This window comes from Centrocercus urophasianus, unplaced genomic scaffold (assembly GCF_019232065.1).
Source record: "Centrocercus urophasianus isolate 14NV4802_14NV808 unplaced genomic scaffold, USGS_Curo_1.0 seq_41, whole genome shotgun sequence".
NCBI lineage: Eukaryota > Metazoa > Chordata > Aves > Galliformes > Phasianidae > Centrocercus > Centrocercus urophasianus.
The window spans coordinates 236,626-256,760 of record NW_024884989.1 but is presented as its reverse complement, the minus strand read 5'-3'; the positions used below and the strand labels follow the sequence as shown (position 1 = coordinate 256,760).

Genomic DNA, 20,135 nt, shown 5'->3' with positions numbered 1-20,135 from the left:
CAGTATGTTCTTCTGTCCTGTCTGATAGGTATGACTGTTTACACAAAAAGAGGAACCTTCACAGAGAACTTTAGTATGAAACATTCCTGTCTAATGTTTTAGGGAAAATTAGTCGTTGAGTGACTGGGAGAAATATTTCTAGTACAAATATTTCTTCTAGAATAATCCCTAACATAAAATTATTGTTACAATCAAGTCATCTTTTAATGACTCATAACTGATATCACCCTGCAAAATATGGTCCTTTGAAAATATTTGAAATCTAATATCAAGTACTTATCTAGCTAAATACCATTATGCTTTGAATGATACCCTTTACTACATTATATGCCTTCATTTATTAATTTTGTCACTAAGATGTAAAGATGTTTTATGTTTAGTTGATAAAATAAACAGGTTTGGCTCTAGATGGATGATGACTGCCATTCACAGTTTGTTCCAGTACTTGATACATAAAGAAACTAGTTGAACCTTTCCTGCTTAATATTAAAACAGAATGGCACAAAAAACACCTCCACTTTGAAATCAGGTGTGAAAGCAAGCCTTCCTAACTTACAAATCTTGCTTTTGTATACAAGGAACTCTATTAAGATTTGTTCAGTGTTCAGTGTATACTTAAAATTATGGCAGAGGTTAGGCTCCTGAGGTTGATTAGCTCTCCTTTTCCTTTTAGTCACTGAACAAAATTACTTTCTGGATAAGTTTCAATTACTAAATTACATATAATAAGTTATTAAATGTATAATATTAAATATATATATATTTAATTATGAAAAACTAAATGCACAGGATATCTAAAACTTTTCTGAATTGTTTCAGAAGAACTCCAGCCATGTCTTCAGATGCAGAGATGGCAATCTTTGGAGAAGCTGCTCCGTATTTAAGGAAGTCTGAGAAAGAACGAATTGAAGCCCAGAATCGCCCATTTGATGCTAAGGCAGCATGTTTTGTAGTGGATCAAAAGCAAATGTATGTGAAAGGTACCATACAAAGTAGAGAAGGTGGTAAAGTCACAGTTAAAACATACGATGATACAGTAAGTGTTGTTAACCATCATATTGTCACTCATCATACGTCACCTCTCCAGTCCAGAAAGTTCCCTAGCCAGAATTTATTCTCCTTTTGTTTCTTTTCATTTTCTACAGACTGTGACAGTAAAGGATGATGAAGTATTTCCAATGAACCCTCCCAAGTACGATAAAATTGAGGACATGGCCATGATGACCCACCTCCACGAACCCGCTGTGCTGTACAACCTCAAAGAGCGTTATGCAGCCTGGATGATCTACGTAAGTACCAGCAGCTCTCTTCCTTGGCTGGTAGCTGGGGAGGACTGCTGTGCCAGGCTGACTGGAAGCCAACGTGCCGTGTCCCTTCCTCGCAGACCTACTCGGGCCTCTTCTGTGTCACTGTCAACCCCTACAAGTGGCTGCCGGTGTACAACCCGGAGGTGGTGTCTGGCTACCGAGGCAAAAAGCGCCAGGAGGCCCCTCCACACATCTTCTCCATCTCTGACAACGCCTATCAGTTCATGCTGACTGGTGAGTCATTTAACAAGAATGTAGGACTGACTGATTGTTCACAGAACACTTAGCAGTTCAGGCATCTTTCGTGCTCTTCTATTCAGTGCCTGAGGGAAACAACTCCCATAGTCCTGTGGCTGAACTCCACTAAGATGCCACGGGTTGTCCAAACTCAACCATGCCCTGTTAGATAATGAAGAAAAGGCTGTAGCTAACCATTTGGCCTTGTGCACACTGAATCAGTAAGGAATTTGAAGAAACACGGTGGAACCGTCACAGAAGATAATCTAATTTCAATTAAATAATACTCAGGACATGAATGTGAAAGGAAATAGTAAGTGGGAAAGCATAAACAACCACTGCTTAATTTTGGACAGCTTCATTTGGCTGTACCTATAAAATTGCACAAGCAGATTAATGCAGAATTTACTGATTACAAAGTGATAAATACAGTTTCGACATTGATAACTTTTGAAGTCAGTTAGCTATTTCTGAGGAATAAAAGTCCTCCACTACTCATTTGAAGAGCTCTTTCTGTGGCTTTGTTTTCAGATCGTGACAATCAGTCTATCCTTATCACGTGAGTATATTTTGATATGCATGACAAAGCCGACCACATAATCACAGAATCACAAAATGGCTTGGATTGGAAGGGAACCTCAAAGACCATCAAGTTCTAACCCTCTGCTCTGGGCTAGCTGTCCCCCTACCAGATCAGGCTACCCAGTGTCCCATCCAAACTGGCCCTGAGCATCTCCAGGGATGGGGCACGCACAGTTCTCTGGGTAGTTTGTGTCAGAGCCTCACCACCCTTTGAGTAAAAAAATTTCCTTCTAATATCTATTCTCATAAAGAAGTAAAAGTTCCTGTTTCCTATAACAGTTTTTTCATTCCAACAGTGGAGAATCTGGTGCAGGGAAGACTGTGAACACAAAGCGCGTCATCCAGTATTTTGCAACAATTGCAGTTACTGGTGAGAAGAAGAAAGATCAACAGCCTAGTAAAATGCAGGTACGTGACTGGTACCCTCTTCTAATGTTTGGCTGAGAATGTGCTCGTAGAGCAGAAGCTATCAGTGCAGATTTCTACATTGCCAGACTATCAAAATAAAGTGTAGTATGACTGGGCAGGATACGCTGTCCAAGCACATCTATGCTTTGTTACCCCTGCTACCCAGCTTCCATCCCCCTTCATCCAACATGAGTGAAACTCTACCTCAAGAAACAGAATCATAGAGTGGATTGGGTTAGAGGTGACCGTAAAGATCACTTAGTTCAACCATCCTGTCATGGGCAAGAACACCTTGCACTAGACCTGGGTAGTCAAAGCCCCATCCAATCTGGCCTTGAACACTTCCACAGATGGGACATTCAAATATTCTCTAGGTAGCCTGTGCCAGTGCCTCACAATTCTCATAATGAGGAATTTTTTCCTATTATCTACCATAAATCTACCCCTTTATTGTTTAAAAACATTATCCCTTCTCCCATCACAACACTCCCTGATGAAGATTCCCATTCCATTTTTCCTGTACCTCTTCCTTCAATTGCTAGAGGGCCCCTAAAAGATCTCCCTAGAGCCTTCTCTTCTCCAGGCTAAATAAACCCAACTCTTTCAGACTGACTTTTTAAAAGAGGTGCTCCAGCCTTTCTGATCCTTTACCAGTCCTGCTGAGATATGCCTATATCCTTCTAATGCTTGTGGCCTCAGAAATGAATGTAGTACAGTAGGTGGGGCCTCATGAGAGCAGAGAAGATCAGCTCCCTCAAGCTGCTGGCTACACTTCTTTTGATGCTGCCCAGGATATGGTTGGCTTTCTGAGCTACAAGTGCACATTGCTGACTCATATTCTCTTTAAAAAAAAAGAAAAAAAAAAAAAAAAGTACTCCTAGGTCATCCTCTGCAGGGTTGTTATCAATGCATTCATCACCCAGCCTGCAGCCGTGTTTGGGATTGTCCCAAGTGGAGGCACACAACTTTGTACTTGGCCTCACTGAACTCTGAGGTTCACACAAGCCCACTTCACAAGATTGCCGAGGTCCTTCTAGTAGCATTCCTTCCCTCCAGCATCTTGATCACAACATTGAGCTTGGTGTCATCCATAAGCCTGTTGAGGATGTACTCAATCCAATTACTCATGTCACCAAAGATGTCAAATAATTCTGGTCACAACAGCAGCTCCTGAGGAACACTACTTGTTCTTGGTCTCCACCTGGACATCAAGCCATTGACTGCAACACTTTGAGTGAGACTATATAGCCAATTCCCTATCCACCAAGTGATCTGTCAAATTCATGTATCTCAAATTTAGAGACAAGGATGTCATGAGGGACAGTGTCAAATGCTTTGCACAAGTCCAGGGATATGACAACAGTTACTCTTCCCTTATCTATCATTGCTGTAACCTCATCATTGCAGGCCAACAAATTTGTCAGGCATGATTTGTCCTTAGTGAGGATGGCTCTTCTCCCCAGTCACCTCTTTGTTTTCACGTGCCTCAGCTGATTACAGGTGGATCTGCTTCCTGATCTTGCCAGGCACAGGGGTGACACTGATTGGCCTGAAGTTCCCCAGAACTCCTTTCTTTTTCTTTTTAAAATGGGGCTTACCCTTTTTCAGTCAGCAGGAACTTCACTGGACTGCCACAACTTCTAACATATGATCGATAGCAGCTTAATGATTTCTTCTGCCAGTTTCCTCCAGACCCTCTACTGCACCTCACCAGGTCTCATGGACTTGTGCACATTTCAGGTTTCTTAAATGGTCTCTCTCTTGATCTTCTCCTACAGTGGGCAGTTCTTCATTCCCTTGTCTCTCCTTTTGGATTTTGTGAGTAGCGTGGTGTGGTTAGAGGACTTGCTGGTGAGTGAGACTTGCTGCTGACTGAGGCAAAAACGTCACTGAGTACCTCAGCATTTTCCACACAGTCATTCATGCACCCCACCCCTCCGAGTGGGACGTGGGAGAGAATCAAGAAAAGAAAAAAAAAAAAAACAAATTTGAAATCATGGGTTGACATTAAAAAATATTTACTAAGTCAGAAAAGAGAAGAGAAAAAGAGGATAATAGTTACAAACAAAACAATAGTTACATACAAAACAAGTGATGCACAAGCAATTGCTCACCACCCACTGACCAATGCCCAAGATGTCCCCAAGCAGCAGCAGGTTGCCTGACATCATTTTCAAGCTTTTTCTACATGCAGTCACATGGTCTGGGATAGCCCTTTGCCCAGTTTAGCTGAGGTGTCCTGGTTCTGCCCTCTCCTACCTCCTTGTGCTCCGCAGCCACCCACTGGCAAGACAGTGCAAGCAGCTGAGAAACTGAAGTATCTTTGGCTCTGTGCAGCACTGCTCATCAAAAGCTAAAACATCAGTGTGTTATCAACAATGTTTTTCTGCAAAAGCCAAAGCAGAGCATCTTACCAGACATGATGAAGTTAAAAACGGCTCTATTTCAGCTGAAATCAGGACAACATCCCAAGTAACCAGATCTCCCATTTCCTTGTGGAGAGGGCCCATATTTTCTGTAGTCTTGCTTTTATCACATACATAATTTTAGAAGCCATTCTTGTTGTCCCTGACATCCTTTGCTAGATTCAATTCTATCAGAGCTTTTTAGCTTTACTGACCTGATGCCTGCCTGCTCAGACAACATTTCTGTATTCCTCCTAGGCTACCTGTCCTTGCTTCCATTCACTGGAAGCTTTCTTTCTGTGTCTAACTTTGTCCAGGAACTCCTTGTTCATCCCTACAGGCCTCTCAGCATTTTTTCTGGCTTCCTCTTTTTAGAATGCATCAACTCTTGGGCTTAGTGTAAGTGATTATTGAATATTATCCAGCTTTCCTTGCCTCCTCTTCCCGCCAGCGTTGTATCATACAACCTACCTCACAGACCCCTGAAGAGAACATTTCCATAATGTAGGAAATAACTAAATATAATTTCCTAGCCAATCCTTATTTACACAGGGAAAGCTTCAACCGTAGGCAGGAAGATAATATAAATCTGCACAAGTCTTCTCTGTCATGACAGTCTGCCTGTGTACTGAACCATTAGTATGCTCTGAGGGCTTTCCTGAGGGCTTTCAAGAGCCCTCAAATAAAAGTAGGGTACGTTAGGATTTCTTGCTCAGTGGTTGCCGTCTCCCCTTACGTGATGGAATTAATAGTCAGCTCAACATATAAGGTATCATTCCCATGCACATTTGCTGCATTATCTGCAACAAAATATATTGCATTTGATTTTTCTCATCTACATTAAGTTTAAAACAGATTAATTAATTAAAGTGTCCTCATTTCTTTCCCAACATGTTTACACTGAAATAGTTGGCTCCCACTGGCATGAAACTGTGTTTCATTCCCAACAGGGAAAGCACAGTAACTATGGGCTCCAGAGAGGTCACACTGAAGTTAGAGTAATTTCAGGTGCACCACACAGTAATTTCTTCTGGTTCGTTCTTCTGTCTGTGATCTGTGTAACAGCCCTGAGAGGCAGCATAAGAAAAGGGTCCGATTTGGGACAGCTGGGACCACTTGCCTGACATTAACCCCAGAAAGGAACCTTCCAGGGAAGAAAACACACACCCCGATGCCCCTTTCTGCTGAGCAGCCCAGCTGCTGCAATCTGAGCCCAGCAGTGCACTTACATGGAGCAGGCTTCATTCCCTAGCACACAGCAAGCAACAGACATCCTTGTGGCACAAGTGTCCCCAAAATCTGTGAGGAGGTATGTGCATCAAAGAGGGTGATGCCTGTCAGTGTGCTATTTGAGTTATGCGAGGGCACAGTGGATCCCAAGGAAATCCCAAGGCTGAATACTTTTTCTTACTGAGAGGCAGGTGTCTGTGATTGATGGGTTGTTATGGCAAAGACAATTTCTGTACATGCACTCTTTCCATCAGCACCATTTCAGTATCTCTTGGGCTCAGTTTTCACCAGCTGTTCCCTATGCTAGGAGCAATCTCAGCAAAACTTGGAGACAGCTGAAAGATGTACTGACTTGATACAAAAAAAAAAAAAAAAAAAATCACCAGGTTCTCAGATGGACAACAACCTGTTCGGCCCTCTTCTGAGATTTTTCATATTTATTTGATATTCGCAATCTGTATAACAGTAGTATGTTTCTTTTCATAAGGCCACTAAATTAGCAATCTCTTCTTAAGACCACTAAATAAAACACTCAGTTATGGCTCCGTCTAGCCCAGCATCCAGTCTCAGACATAAGTGAAATCAGGTCTCAGGCAACACCATAAGAATAAAGGAAGTGACTTATGATATTTCCCAGGAATGCTTTCTCAGCCTTGAGAAATTTGTAACACAGCCTGCAGACAGAACTCCAGATTGAACTTGTGTAAAGGATTTCAGATCTTCCATACTGTTCCCATTCACTGTGCTACCTATGCTCCCTGGTTGCAGCTATGCATTAAAATGAAGCTTTTTGGCGGTGGAATCAACTGCAGTGACACACACACACCTCTTAAAATGAGGAAGTTCATTTTAGAAAGAGATACGTGAGAAGGCACTACCATAGATATTCGAGATTTCTTATGAGAGACAGAGAGAGGGACACAGAGAGAGCGAGCGCTTCGGACACCGCTCAGTTTTGAAGGGCTCTTCACTTCCAAACTAACTTAAATCCTTTGCGCCGCCTGCAGACACTGTTGGGAAAGGCGCTGCCACCCCGCCGCAAGATGCTGCCGGCTGCTGCACCATACCCGAATGATGTGCAGCACTTTCAGCTCTGCCGATGATCTTTCACCTAGATAAAACTGACGGTTTTTTTAAATCTCATTCTTTGCTTTGCTTGGAAACCATCCGTGCCAACACTTTCATTTTCTGACCGCTCAGGGATCAACCAGGTCTTTGCTAAGAGCCCTGAGAAAACCTTTCTCTATCATCCCAAAGCAGCACACTGTGACTCTGCCTTGTGTAACCTTCCTGCACCTGTACAGAAGAGACATAATGTCACAGAAAATTCTTTTCTTGCCCATTTTTTTTCATTTAAAAAGAGAGATACAATAGAGTACTGAAATTTTGCATGTTGATCTTTTCTTCTGTGTTCCATCCAGTTTTCATGCAGGAAAAAAAAAAAAAAAAAATGATAAGCAAACAAATAAACAAAGAGGAAAGAAAAGATAAGAAAAAGGAAAGAACTCCAACCTCCGAGAGTCACTGCTCCCTTTTTTTCATTAGGCTTGGTATTTGAGACTTAGGCTTCACCCATGTCCTACCCCTCTTATCAAAGTGTGTCTGGAGATACACTGCTGAAAGGCTGCTGCTTGTTTGAACGTAACTGAAAAATTTTATATTCTTCCTTGTTAGGTGGGTCCTACTTAAAGCTTTAAGACTGTACCATATTCGCTGTTTTGTGTTTGAGTAACCTCCAGAAAAAAGAAAAAAAAGAAAAAAAAAAACAACACTCATTTTTCATATTTTCTTTATCTGTTAGTGTCCTTTGTGAGCAGTAAATGGAAATGCGGAAATGCCTTTCTCAAGCAAATGCCAACCTCTCTGAGCTCTGCCATAATGATTCTGTATATAACACACAGCATATGGTAGAAAAAGGAAACAAAATACAGATCGATCTTCCCCTGAAACCAATGACAACATTCTTGAGTGACAGATAATGAGTGTTTAAAAACTCTGTGAATTGGAGGTTAAAGAAATATGTGAGACGTAAAAATGACCAGTTTGTAATGTATCCCTTGCCATATTTGTGAGCAACTAGTAGTGATTACTAAGATTCCCTTTCTCCCTGAACTAGGGAACGCTTGAGGATCAAATCATCAGCGCCAACCCACTGCTGGAGGCCTTTGGCAATGCCAAGACTGTCAGGAATGACAACTCCTCGCGCTTCGTGAGTTCATTTCATTTCTGTTGGAATGCAGACATCTAACGTATGTCTCATCCACTGATCGCTCTGGCCAGTAGGTTGATCTCTACAACTTAACAGGGGAAGTTCATCCGGATCCACTTTGGAACAACAGGAAAGCTGGCCTCTGCAGATATTGAAACCTGTGAGTTGGAGCTAGTCAACACACACAGAATTCATGCATTTCTGGTCTAAGGTGTCCCAGGAGCCTCACAGCATCTCTCTTTTGGTTAGATCTGCTGGAGAAATCCAGAGTGACTTTCCAGCTAGCCAGTGAAAGGAGCTATCATATTTTTTACCAGATCATGTCCAACAAGAAGCCGGAGCTCATTGGTGAGTGCCAGCACAGCTAGGCTCTGCTCAGTGAGCTCTGTTTGCACTCTGACCTGCCCCGTACCACCAACGGCACACTCTACACTTGCAGATCTCCTTCTCATCACGACCAACCCCTATGACTTCGCCTATGTGAGCCAAGGGGAAATCACCGTCGCCAGCATCGATGACAGCGAAGAGCTGCTGGCAACAGACGTGAGTACGGAACCCTGGCCAGGCAGATCCGAGCTGCATAGCCTGGATGGATCCCAGCTTGTGCCACCTCGCAGCAGCCGCTTCTGGCGCTCATCTGGCCAAGGTTGCGGCTCCATCACAGCGTGGTGCTGCAGGCCACGCTCCTCTGGCCCTGTCCAACCGGACTGTTGTGTCCGCAGAATGCTGTGGACATCCTGGGCTTCAGCCCCGATGAGAAGGTGGGGATGTACAAGCTGACGGGAGCCGTCATGCACTATGGGAACATGAAGTTCAAGCAGAAGCAGCGGGAAGAGCAGGCGGAGCCAGACGGCACAGAAGGTGGGGAGGGTTGCTTGTAATTCTGGGACTGCTTTTACCTTTCCAGAAACTAAGCTTTAGCAGGCGGAGCAGGTGAGATGAGGTTGCTGGTTCAGTTTATGGACACTGCTGCGCTGATGGGATGCACTCTCCATAGCGTTGAAGGGAGCTCCCATCACACCAGGCACATCTGAGCAGTGCCCAGCTAGGCTGCTTCTAACAAATGCTTCCTAGAGGATCGAGGCATGTTTGCCCATGCTGTACTCCCTTGCTGTATTCTTCCTAGTGGCTGACAAAGCTGCCTACCTGATGGGTCTGAATTCTGCAGAGTTGCTCAAGGCTTTATGCTATCCTAGGGTGAAAGTTGGGAATGAATACGTGACTAAAGGACAAAATGTCCAACAGGTACCTAGAGAGCCGATTGGCTTTTCATTTTGTTGAGTTCTTTCAGTTTCAAAGTTAGCTCAATCTTCCTTACTGCCTTGGCTATGTTTCTCTCAGGTATACAATTCAGTGGGAGCGTTGGCTAAATCAGTCTACGAGAAGATGTTCCTATGGATGGTTACTCGAATCAACCAGCAGCTCGATACGAAGCAACCCAGGCAGCATTTCATTGGTGTCCTGGACATTGCTGGCTTTGAGATATTTGATGTGAGTTACAGTAGGTATGTTTGCCCCTTGATAATTTTTCCAAACTAAATGGTATTTTTGTTTGTTTGTTTGTTTGTTTTGTTTTTTATTTTGAATTTGCAGTTCAACAGCCTGGAGCAGCTGTGCATCAACTTCACCAATGAGAAACTGCAACAGTTTTTCAACCATCACATGTTCGTCCTGGAACAGGAAGAGTACAAGAAGGAAGGCATTGACTGGGAGTTCATTGACTTTGGGATGGACCTGGCTGCCTGCATTGAGCTCATCGAAAAGGTAGAGGAAGCATTCTTCTTTTCAGGAAAGCACATTTATTTCCTGGTCATTTATCTTAGTGAATTTAATCTTAATAAATTCAAGTATTTATGTTGATCGATTCTCCTATAAAAACAGTCAATTTATAAAATCTAAAAGTGTATCTAAAATCTATTTTAAAATTACAAATTTATACAAAGTTCTGGAGCAGCAAACTGCCTCTGCACAAAGGGTGATTTTCTGATTGGGATGGAAAGCAGGGAGGCACATTAATTTTGCCTTTAGTAGTAAACAGTAAGGCGAAATTTCTAGTTTTGCTTCTTGCAGTAATTGACAGAATTCAGTTCCATGTTCTCTCAACATAATTCTTTCCAAGCCCTCTATCAGTGCCCTCTGACAATACAGTGGTAGTGATCTTAATGGGAATTAACTTCCCACTGCAGCAGAGACAGTGATCAGTGGCTGTGCACAGCACTTACATAGTGTCTGCAAATCGATGCATGCACATCCAAACATCTTCCCTTTCTGAAGCACATCAGTACCTATTCCCCGCCCGCTTCCCAGTGACTCCTTCAACCACCCCACAAGGACATTCACCACTTAATACTCATGGATGATGCCTTTGCACATATAAGCCTCACATTTCTTCCTAACCTTCCACTGTTTCCACCACATAGCAGCACCAGCACAACCATTCACAGGCGGTGCGTATTGCTATACTTATGCTTACTGCTCAGTGACCACAGTTTGTGTCCTGCATCTATGCAATACAGAATAGTTAAAGCCACAGGAATTACATCACATGTGTTAATATAGTGCTGTAGTCACTTTTGTAATGACAGGGAAGAGGTGGACACATCTAGGATGTAAACCACCGGATAAAATTTCCCATTAGTGATTCTGTGAAATGTCTGTATGCATGCACTGATGCTAGAACAATCAGGACAGCTAATTCAGATCTACATTTTACTTTAGAGACACCTACAGCTAAGTAAGATATGTCCTAACCCCAGAGCTCTCACAGAACAGCCCAAACCTACTGGGCAAAAGGTTCATTCAAAACATGGTGTTCCTGTCCAACATGCACTTCCTGGGATAGCTGATGCTCCGAAGCAATACTGATTATAGTTATGGCAGCTGTCTACCTGCTGTCAGCTGTAAGCATCTGATGGAATCTAATTAAATTATATGTTAGAAAAAGGCATATATTATAAAAAGAAGGAACTCCTAATCTCTAGTCCAATGAAATAGAAGTCAAATGAGTATCTCCAGCAAAATTAGAAAAACTATAACTGATCTGCACTATCAGAAGATTCCTAATTTGGCTCAGATGTAAGCTCTGATGTGTCTAAATGTATGCCTGCATTTCTGTATTGAAATATTTCCAATTTTAAATACATTCTATGATAAATCAGAAGGCTATGCGTATTCTACTGTGCCAGATAGATGTCAATTACATTCCATGTAAGGTGAGAAAAATCTTATCGCTCATGTGCAGCCATTATTTACGCACATTTTTGAGGAGCCATGAGACTAAGTTTACATTGGCAGTTGCAACCGGATCACTTATAACAGACATACACAACAGCATCAGCAGTCCCATGACCAGGGCACTGAAAGCTGTCTTCTGAATTCCTATTTTTATTTCACTGGTTTACATCCTGAAGAGTTTAGGGAAAAGATTATTGAAGCAATTGAATATAACATGAATTTTACAAGCCTCTCACTCAGAAGATCGCTGAGATGTATCTAAGCAATAACTATATCATGTTTGATTATTACAGTAACTAATGATGTCTTCAGAACCTGTGCCTCACAAATTACAGTCACGGACACAAGCTACAAATCATATGCAAGATGAAATTTTATTCACTTTCTTCTCCTCACTGCTTTCTTTCTTCATGTATTCATATTTCTCCCAGCCCATGGGTATCTTCTCCATCCTGGAAGAGGAGTGCATGTTCCCCAAGGCAACTGACACCTCTTTCAAGAACAAGCTCTATGACCAGCATCTGGGCAAGTCCAGCAACTTCCAGAAGCCCAAGCCTGCCAAAGGCAAGGCTGAGGCCCACTTCTCCTTGGTGCACTACGCTGGCACAGTGGACTACAACATCTCTGGATGGCTTGAGAAGAACAAGGATCCCTTGAATGAAACTGTTGTGGGGCTCTATCAAAAATCATCCCTGAAGCTGCTGTCCTTCCTTTTCTCTAACTATGCTGGGGCAGAAACAAGTAAGTGCTCATCAATGAGGCAGGAAAAAACTAAAGTCTATTTCTGTTTTTCCTCTTTGTGGTATTGTCTAGGTTCTTTATCATCCTTTAACCCAATCCTAATCTTGTGTGCACAAGACTAAGATACAAACATATATAACTGCAGAAAGCTCCCTATTCTCCTTATTCATGCTGCAGAGAAACAACACTCAGCAAGTCCAAAACAAAGTGACAGGAGTTGAATGTTTCCTGACTTACTGAGTTGTGATTCATGTGCATGCTAGCCATCATCTAGATGGGTGTCAAATATATTTGGAAAATGCAAGCACTTTATATTCTTTGAAGACTATATTTTGTTTCTTACCTTTGGGCTGCCATAACACAGAACAGATCCCTATTCTTCAACTGAAGCATTAAAATAACATTTTTTTTCTAGAGAAGACCTCACTGCACTCATAAGCAAATGTCCATTGCTGAGCCATTCCTGTGGCCTATCACCAAATTACATACAAATACAAAAATAGGTTGAGGGTGTATCTTTGAGTCAAAGTAATGTCAAATGGCACAGAGTAAAATATAAAATGTCAGGCCACAGGGTTCCATACCCCCAAAGCTGCATGCATTGTGATGTAAACTAAGTCATATATCTGAGACCTAAATATACCACATTGATTAATAACCAGCTACCTATAGTTCACATAAAACTACCATGCAGCAGTGATTCGCTATTTCACTTTAATGTCTCCGTTGACATACTGCTTACTCCAGCCTTTCAGCTCTTACGTACTTCTCCCAAGGTGACAGTGGCAAGAAAGGTGCTAAGAAGAAGGGGGGATCTTTCCAGACAGTATCTGCTGTATTCAGGGTAAGTGAAGTTCTCCTTAAAATTAACCAATAAAAATGAAAAAGCTTTGTAACTCATAGCTCGGTCTTTGTGTTGTTCTGTCACAGGAAAATCTAAACAAGCTGATGACTAACCTGAGAAGTACCCACCCTCATTTTGTGCGTTGCTTGATTCCAAATGAGACCAAGACACCAGGTAAGTCTGTCATTATACACTGAACTGACTAGAATTGAACTGTTCAGCTTCCACACAAACTTCTTCTGATGCTCAAATGAGCTTTCTAGTCTTGTCTGTAAAATTTTGAGCACTACGTGATCCTTCACACTTAGCTGTCTTTGCTTAACGAGTGTGCAGAGCTGAAGATAATAAAGATGAGATTTATTAGAGTTGATGAATTTTAGAATGAATATCAAATGATGAATATTAGAGTGAATGTTGAGTTGATGAATATTAGCACTGACACTTACAGGTGTCTGTTGGGAGTAACAGCACTACCCAGTTCCTAATAAATGCCTGTTTTTAAGGCAGTGAGTCTTTCAAAACTGCTGGGTTCAGACCAAGGCAATTTAACAACTTCTAAATAGTTAGTGTTAGAATCCAATTCTAGCTGGAAGACTCATCACTTGTAGAACTCATTGTATAAGCTGCTGGGTGCTGCTTGCACCTGAAAAGCATTTTGATGTAAAGTTAGTTTTGTTCCTTTCTTGAATTAAGCATTAAACTCTTGCAAGGAGTTCAGTTTCCAAGAACAGTTCAGTTTGAGGCCATCAAGTACCCTGTGTAAGTCTCAGGAGTATAATCATTACAAAGCCTGATATTGGTGGAATGATAAGGTGTAGTAGATGCAAAAGGAATACAAGGGATAAGAAGTTTAGCATCAGTTTGCTCTGCTCCAGAATTTCCAAGCATTTCTTACCCTTCTTTTTGTCTCTCTTGGTAACCTTGAAGAACACAAATATGCTATGAGAAACATGCATATGTATGACATTCAGATCTCAGCTATTCATCGAATCATAGAATCATAAAGGTTGGAAAAGACCTCTGAGATCATGCAGTCCAATCATCCTATTCATCTAAACTACTTTTATATTTAATTGAGAGAAGCTGGTATTTTAAGGTATGACTCATCTGGCCCTTTTTAAATGTCTTAGGATGAAATGAATCACACCCTAGAAAACACTGTTTCACTCCAATGACTATAAATGAAGCCAGTATGGAAAGTCCACATTCCTGAAGTAATGAGAGAGTACCCTGCTAGGGTCTTGACAGTAGAGTAGGCATAAGAGAATTGAGGAAATCTACTGAAATATACATGAATGAACGACTCTGCCAGATACAGCTATCATTTTAATATTCGGAGAGAGGTGACTCAGAGGAAATATCATATCTGCCTTTTAAGAAAAAGAGTGGTGATGAGTGAACAGAATTAAGAATTGTGAAGGAAGAGAAACTGGACATTTTCTGATTTTTAGCTGTTCTTAGGCTAATTATGCTCAACTTTCCTAACTATGCCTTTGGGTACATATTATTTATAGATTACGATGAAAAGGTAAGGGTGAATGATATGGGCCATTCTGCATTAATTGATCTCTGTAGCAGCTGACAGAATTTTCTTCATCACGAAGTGATTCCAGAAGTATTTTAGTCTACCAATTGTACTTTGTTTGCAATACATGGGAATAAGATTAAGAAATTTAATTGATTATTATATCTGATAGAGATCATTCTTCCAATTTCAGTCATCCACCTTCTACAGGCAGTTAAAATGACTGAGAGCGTTAAGGATCCTTGTTATCCCTTCAATTGCTGGAATCTATCTTTCAAATCTAAGCAAGGTTGAGTGTAGTGAATATTTCCACAGCAGATTCGAGGTAGAATCATCTCTGAAATGAAGAGCTGTGGCACACATTGTGCCGCCTCTACCTGCATCCTGTTGCTGTCGCAGATTTTTTCATTCCATCTTCTGGAGTACTTCTCTACCATTTTTGAGAAATGCAGCCCTATGCCTTTTACCACTGGTGATTTATAAGCACTGCCAGTCCTAATATTCTGAGTTGCAAAGCTCAGTTGGTCAAAGCAACTTTCTGCAACTTCTATGAATTGAAGGCATGTTCTGTCTTTATTTCCTTCATCTTTAATCAAGGCTGGTTGAATTTTAGCAAAAATTGAAGTTACTCTGTCATTCTAGTAAATATCGCGATTCTTTGGAAAAAAATTGAGTTATTATATACATGTCTTTTTTAAGGTGAAATGGACCATTACTTGGTGATGCATCAGCTGCGATGCAATGGGGTTCTAGAAGGCATCCGAATTTGCAGGAAAGGTTTTCCAAGCAGAATCCTTTATGCAGATTTTAAACAACGGTACGTCTTCAGTTATTACTGTCTGTTAACATAAAAATTTGGTAAACCCACAACTCAGGTGACAAATATGGTAACACCATGGACAAACACCCTCTGAAACAGACTAGTTTGGTGACATTTGAGGGAACTTTACAATAAATATTATCATTAGTCACTCCAGTCTTTTCCCTCTTTGATCAGACCAGAGGTGTGTTGATTTGTCAGAACCTGTATCATTTCTGAACTGTGGTCACTACCTATTGCTTCAAAGAGTCACAAAATGCTTGTTGGATGAGTTAAGTGGCATAATAGATTACTCTTTATGAGTCTATGGGAGTCTTAGAAAACAATACTAAAATAATACATTGATACAGTCTCCTTAGATTGCATTTACTAAGCATTTAAAACTCCAAGGCTTTGTTGGTGCTTTGTCACTGGCCTGCATCCTGTAACTACCACTGGCCTGTATCCTGTTAAAATGGAGACAATGAAACTGGCTTAAGAGTGCTCAGTTGCTAAATCAGAACTGGGTACTATTGCTATTAAACGTACCAGTAGCATCTTCCATGCTGACTTGGTGTAAAAAGCTCTTTCCCAGAAAAAAAACATAGCCTGTTTGCTTCTTCCTTCCCTTCCTGGCCTCTTTGGCAAGAAATTGATAATACTCCTTTTGCAGCAAGAATATTAAGACTTTGAAGAAGTGAAGACTGGAATGCAGGACCCCTTTGAATATGCCCTGCAACCTGATGTTTAATTCAGTAAGATATTAGCTGATCTCAATTGTCAAACCATAACTTGACGTGACAGGTAAAGGGGACACTCCAAAATAGCAATGGTCCAGAAACAAAAATTGCTGTACAATGCAAAGGAGATGTGCTGAGGTTCAGAGGGAACTATAGCAGAAGCCTAAAATACAAAATAAATGGATTGTTCCACTTTCACTATCTTGATTTTATATTTTCTCTTACTTGACTGCTAGAAGTGCCCCAGTGTACAGTCACCCTTCATCATTTCTTAATTGGAGGAAACCCCTTTAGAAGAGCTAGGCAATCCTGTCCACGACATGGCATTACCTTAATCATTAAGCTATCTTGCAACATGCTAAGACTGTTGCTAGCAGTTAAAAAATAATACCATGTCATTTTTAGTCCAAACTGAAGGATTCAGTGGTGGGACTTGTAGAGACAGTGAGTTCTGTATTCCTTTTCAAGTTTTGTATTCCTTTTGGAATACAGTTGATTTTTGTTAGCAGCTTTAATTCATCTTCCCCTTTAATTTAAATAGCCTTATTCTGGTAAATGAAACAAGTTGAGATGACAAAGTTGACATGTTCTCACTGCGTTCTTCATAATTCCTGCACATACAAATACTGTTAAGTATGCACATTAATTTTGTATGTCACAACATACTATATTGTTACACAGCCAACAGATTCCACTGCAGAGTAATCATATCCCCTTGTCATCACATTCTGTTCAGCCAAGTCTATCTAGGTTTCACATGGTGTACTCAGCTGCTTTCAGACACCTCAGCTTTCAATTACATTATCTTATTATGCACAGTAGCCCCAGTTCTCCTCATGCTGTTTGCAACCAGCGCTTTGCAACCGGTCTTACAGGTACAAGATTCTTAATGCCTCAGCCATTCCAGAAGGCCAGTTCATTGACAGCAAAAAGGCTTCAGAAAAGCTTCTTTCTTCCATCGATGTGGACCACAACCAATACAGATTTGGCCACACCAAGGTAAAGTTCTTGCGGAAGAGTGGGTATATTAATGGCAAAAAATAACACTTCTTTAAAGTATTTCTTGCATATAAAATCAGCCTTCATGGTGATTAGGAAACAACTGTGTACACTATTAAATGAAGTTTATCGTGTATGGTTCTCAAGCCACCTGAAAGTTACTTAACAGAGCCTTGACCATTGAGATACAAAAGGGTACAGTGAAAAGACAGAATTGAATGGCATGCTAGGTTAACTCTTTGTTTTACTAATTAGGTCTTCCCTAGCTTTCTCTGGAGCTAGCCTTGGATGACTTCACAACAGCATGATTAGATCATGCAAAGGGTGATTTGTCACAAAACATAGGAGCACTGAAAATATCTACAGTGACCCAAAATTTCTCTACCCATTTAACAGTTACTCCATACCTTCTTCCAAAACTGCTTTGCTTACCCTACATCACATGCCAATCATTGTGTCTCTGCCTAATCCTCAAACTGCTTAGCCCTCTCTTATGTTCTAGGTGTTCTTCAAGGCAGGTCTCCTGGGACTCCTAGAAGAAATGAGAGACGAGAAGCTTGCAAGCCTCATCACTCATATGCAAGCTATGTGTAGAGGGTATCTCATGAGAATTGAATTTAAAAAGATGAATGCAAGAAGGTAATAAATGAACACAGCACAAGTCATATTGTGCAACATCCAATTCAGGGACAAACCTGTTCTCGGTGAAGACATTTAGAAAGATTAGGGGAAACAGAAAAAGCAGAAACTAACACTTCCCTTGTTGTAACATTCCAAATTCTGGCAATGGCAGTTTAGTAGCTGAACCGAGCATCTGGACCATGATAGTTAACAGTGAGCCCTTCCTCCAGGAATGTAATAACCTTTAGAATCATTTTCAACCTCTGAAGAACCCTGTGATAGAGATAGACAAACCTTAGTACATGTTCATTTGGCTGTTTGGAATATGCTGTCTGACAATTTCATTAAATCACATCAGTTTGTAATGAATGGATTCACATTCTACTCTACTTGTTTTATTTCGTTGCTTCATTTCTGTCTAAGATGAGGAATTCTGACTTGTACAGAAAATATATGTTATGTGGAACAGTCGAGAAAACACCCTTTTCATTTCTGTCCTTTTGAGTGGAACAATTCATGCGAAATTTGGAGTGTAGGGGTGGCAGCACTGCACACACCAAGCAAATAGTCTCAAGTATTTTTGACAAGTGAAAGCTGTTCATGGGGAGCAAAGATAACATAAACCCATAGGACGCTATCTGCCAACTAGTAGCCTTTATCTGCAATACCTTATCATATATGTTTAGCTCAGCAGCTTCCCAAAACAGGGGTAGTTTCTAAGAATTCGATAACCTGTACTGGATTTCTCTGCAATGAACTGTCAAAGCTGCCTTGAACAAAATCCTGTGGCATTCAATAGAAACAATGAGCATCTGGAGTTCTTGTGGGGACCTACAAGAACCACTGAGTCCAACATCTGGCTCCACACTCTGGTCCTCCTGCTGCAACCCTCTCCCAGTGACCTCTGCACCATGGGAGGCACTGCTGGCTCTGCAGGTGGAGCACAGCACGCTGGGCCCATGGTGGCTCCATGTGCCCTGTCCTTAGGATCATGGTTGGAGAGCCAGAGACAGTGTTGTTGTGCAGATGGGGGCTGGAGCTGCCATACTAAGGTTTCATTGTTGTTTTCATTTTGTGTGTCAGTAATTTCTAATATTATAGTTGGTTTTTTTTTCAGACCCAAAAGCATCAAGCTGCCATTTCCACAATTTACAGTAACACCCATGTTTATAATCTCAACATGAATGTCAGTTTTCACTCTGGTCTTCACCCGAGCGCTTGTGCTTTGAGATTCAGGAAAGTTTCAGAGGTTATCAGACAGCATAACAGAGAATTTTAGTCCTCCCTCTTATGCCCAGACATAGCTATTGTTCATTTTACAGAGCCAGGTATTCAGCAGTCCAGTGTCCAGAAATGACTTTAATAAGCACAAGCAAAGTGAGATAAAACTTCCCTGAACAAAATGCTGATGCTGTGTTACCAATAAGAGTCTGCTTCTAGCCCAAGTCTCTCCAGTCTCATAACCTGTATTATTTTCATGCATTTTCAGAGAATCCATTTATATAATCCAATACAATGTTAGAGCATTCATGAATGTCAAGCACTGGCCCTGGATGAAGTTGTACTTCAAGATGAAGCCCATGTTGAAGAGTGTAGAATCTGAGAAGGAGATGGCCAACATGAAGGAAGAGTTTGAGAAAACCAAGGAAGAGCTTGCAAAGTCTGAGGCAAAGAGGAAGGAGCTGGAGGAGAAAATGGTGACCCTATTGCAGGAGAAAAACGACTTGCAGCTGCAGGTTCAGTCTGTGAGTAACCTCCATTTTCAAATTCACCTCCACTTTCTCTTTTTCTACAGCTATTTCCATTATCTTTTCCAGTGTCATACATAAACAGACAGGTAACAGGGCCACATTCTCCTCTACCTTTTATCTGGTCTTGTCATCTATGCCTAAGCAAAGTGGGTACAAAGCAGATATATAGTATTACCACTGTTATGAAAAAGGGAAATTCTGACAGGGATCAAGTGTAAAGCCACTTTGCCATGGATCTGCAATGTGTCCCTGGCTGCATTCTCAGGATCTGTAGGAAATACAGCTTGTTTCCTGGGTTGCTGACCATTCTAATATGGAGCCAAGGATGAGGCTACTTTTCTATCAGAGACACGAGTGATAGCATGGAACAAAGACTGATGTTTTTCAGCTGCAACAATACTAAGCAGAGACTGAATCTGCGTAAGACAGGAATACTATCAGCTGTTACAAGGTAGTAAGATACTTTATGGCCAAGGGCTGTCTGGTGCGAGTGGAACTGTCAC

At 41.3% G+C, this 20,135-nt stretch overlaps 1 protein-coding gene across 1 annotated transcript in view; it reads left to right on the top strand.

Moving 5' to 3' along the window:
• Positions 1–832: 832 nt before the first annotated feature.
• Positions 833–20,135, top strand: part of LOC122168143 (myosin-1B-like) — a 40,405-nt gene continuing 21,102 nt past the window's right edge. Inside the window, exons 1-20 of the mRNA XM_042833221.1 lie at positions 833–1,036; positions 1,146–1,289; positions 1,385–1,541; positions 2,076–2,103; positions 2,423–2,534; positions 8,286–8,378; positions 8,475–8,538; positions 8,628–8,726; positions 8,818–8,921; positions 9,101–9,239; positions 9,505–9,623; positions 9,720–9,869; positions 9,972–10,142; positions 12,044–12,353; positions 13,130–13,197; positions 13,284–13,371; positions 15,422–15,539; positions 17,137–17,260; positions 17,763–17,899; positions 19,371–19,626. Coding sequence (XP_042689155.1) covers positions 833–1,036; positions 1,146–1,289; positions 1,385–1,541; positions 2,076–2,103; positions 2,423–2,534; positions 8,286–8,378; positions 8,475–8,538; positions 8,628–8,726; positions 8,818–8,921; positions 9,101–9,239; positions 9,505–9,623; positions 9,720–9,869; positions 9,972–10,142; positions 12,044–12,353; positions 13,130–13,197; positions 13,284–13,371; positions 15,422–15,539; positions 17,137–17,260; positions 17,763–17,899; positions 19,371–19,626 — 2,685 coding nt within the window. The remainder of the gene's footprint in view (positions 1,037–1,145; positions 1,290–1,384; positions 1,542–2,075; positions 2,104–2,422; positions 2,535–8,285; positions 8,379–8,474; positions 8,539–8,627; positions 8,727–8,817; positions 8,922–9,100; positions 9,240–9,504; positions 9,624–9,719; positions 9,870–9,971; positions 10,143–12,043; positions 12,354–13,129; positions 13,198–13,283; positions 13,372–15,421; positions 15,540–17,136; positions 17,261–17,762; positions 17,900–19,370; positions 19,627–20,135) is intronic.